General features: G+C 38.0%; 1 protein-coding gene across 1 annotated transcript in view; it reads left to right on the top strand.

The window, feature by feature from the left end:
* The window catches only part of COG6 (component of oligomeric golgi complex 6), a 105,447-nt gene that overhangs the window by 6,998 nt on the left and 97,142 nt on the right, over positions 1–1,307 (top strand). Inside the window, exon 4 of the mRNA XM_012643818.1 lies at positions 1,150–1,208. Coding sequence (XP_012499272.1) covers positions 1,150–1,208 — 59 coding nt within the window. The remainder of the gene's footprint in view (positions 1–1,149; positions 1,209–1,307) is intronic.

Genomic DNA, 1,307 nt, shown 5'->3' with positions numbered 1-1,307 from the left:
CACAGAGTCAGAGTAGCTTCACTGGAGGTGGAGGTTGGGGCTCTGTTGACAGGATGCCTGGGAAGCAATAAGATAGAGTTTCACTGGCAATCTGAGAACAGAGTATAGGCTCAGGCCTCTGAGAACTCAGAGCTGGGGGCATCTAGATCTAAGGCAGCTCTAGAAACCTTAATAGCCAAAGCTTGGCTCTTCATTATGGTGTTCCAGCATGAAAATGATCCAGTATCTTCAGGTGCTTGCTCTGGTATTCTCTCTTTAACAGGCCAACTCACCCTCTATTTTTTGTCATTTTGTCTACGTTATAGTTTCTGCTTACTACTGACTTAATTTATGCATAATTCTGGTTCACTTAATATCCCTTCAAGGCAGGGACACTGTGTCTCTCCCCGCCTCATGACCACTTGCTTCTCTTCTCATTGCTTACTGCTTTATTTTTGTAGTATTCTCCAGTTCAGGTCTTTGAGAGAGACTCTCACTGGCTACACTTGTCTTTTGTTTAAATCCACTTCATAAATGTTTGCCTAATCTTTGGATAGAATGCTTTTCCATCAAGTTTTCACTTCTGATCCCTTTCAGCTCTGGCTTGGGGAAGGGAGCATTGCTTAGTATGAAATTTGACCAGAAACAGTCCTGTGTCCTTTATATGGGGCTATCTCTGATCTTCACCACAACTCTATATGGTGGGTAGTTTGTATATTCCAACTCTCACATTTTTATCTCCATCTCAGCCATTTCCATTGAGCTCCACACCAGCGTTTCAATGACTTAATGTGCTACCCCATTTGGAATATTTCAGTTCAACACATGTATAACTGAAGTCATGTTCTTCATCCTTAACTTGCTCTTCCATTGCTTCTTTTGCTCTAAAAAGCATCATAAACCATTCAGTTCTTTAGTAAGCATCTGGATCCCTTTTCCTTTGTTTTAAGCCTTAGCATTATGTGTGTATTGAGAACTCTGAGTGAGTTCCTTTTAATAAAGTAGTGTATGAGCCTTGAAACATCTATGTATTGCATTTACTTGGGCCTTTTTTAAACTTTTGAGTTCTGTAGAGTGAGCTCATTTGCTTTGAACTTCAGTAAGTGCTAGTATTTTCTGAAATATAATAAAATTGGAATGTACTGATGTTAACTATGTTTATAATTTTAGGCGGCAAAGGAACAGACTCAAGATTTAATAGTAAAAACTACTAAGCTTCAATCTGAAAGGTACGTTTTTCTTCATAAGTCATCTCTTCAATAATTTGGAGATTAAGTAGAAAGAAAATTGTAGATAACTTCAAAGTTAAAACAAAATAATAAAAAACA

The sequence above is a fragment of the Propithecus coquereli genome, unplaced genomic scaffold (assembly GCF_000956105.1).
Source record: "Propithecus coquereli isolate 6110/MARCELLA unplaced genomic scaffold, Pcoq_1.0 Scaffold201, whole genome shotgun sequence".
NCBI lineage: Eukaryota > Metazoa > Chordata > Mammalia > Primates > Indriidae > Propithecus > Propithecus coquereli.
Note: the sequence above shows the minus strand (reverse complement) of the source record. Positions and strands in the feature narration are given on the sequence as shown.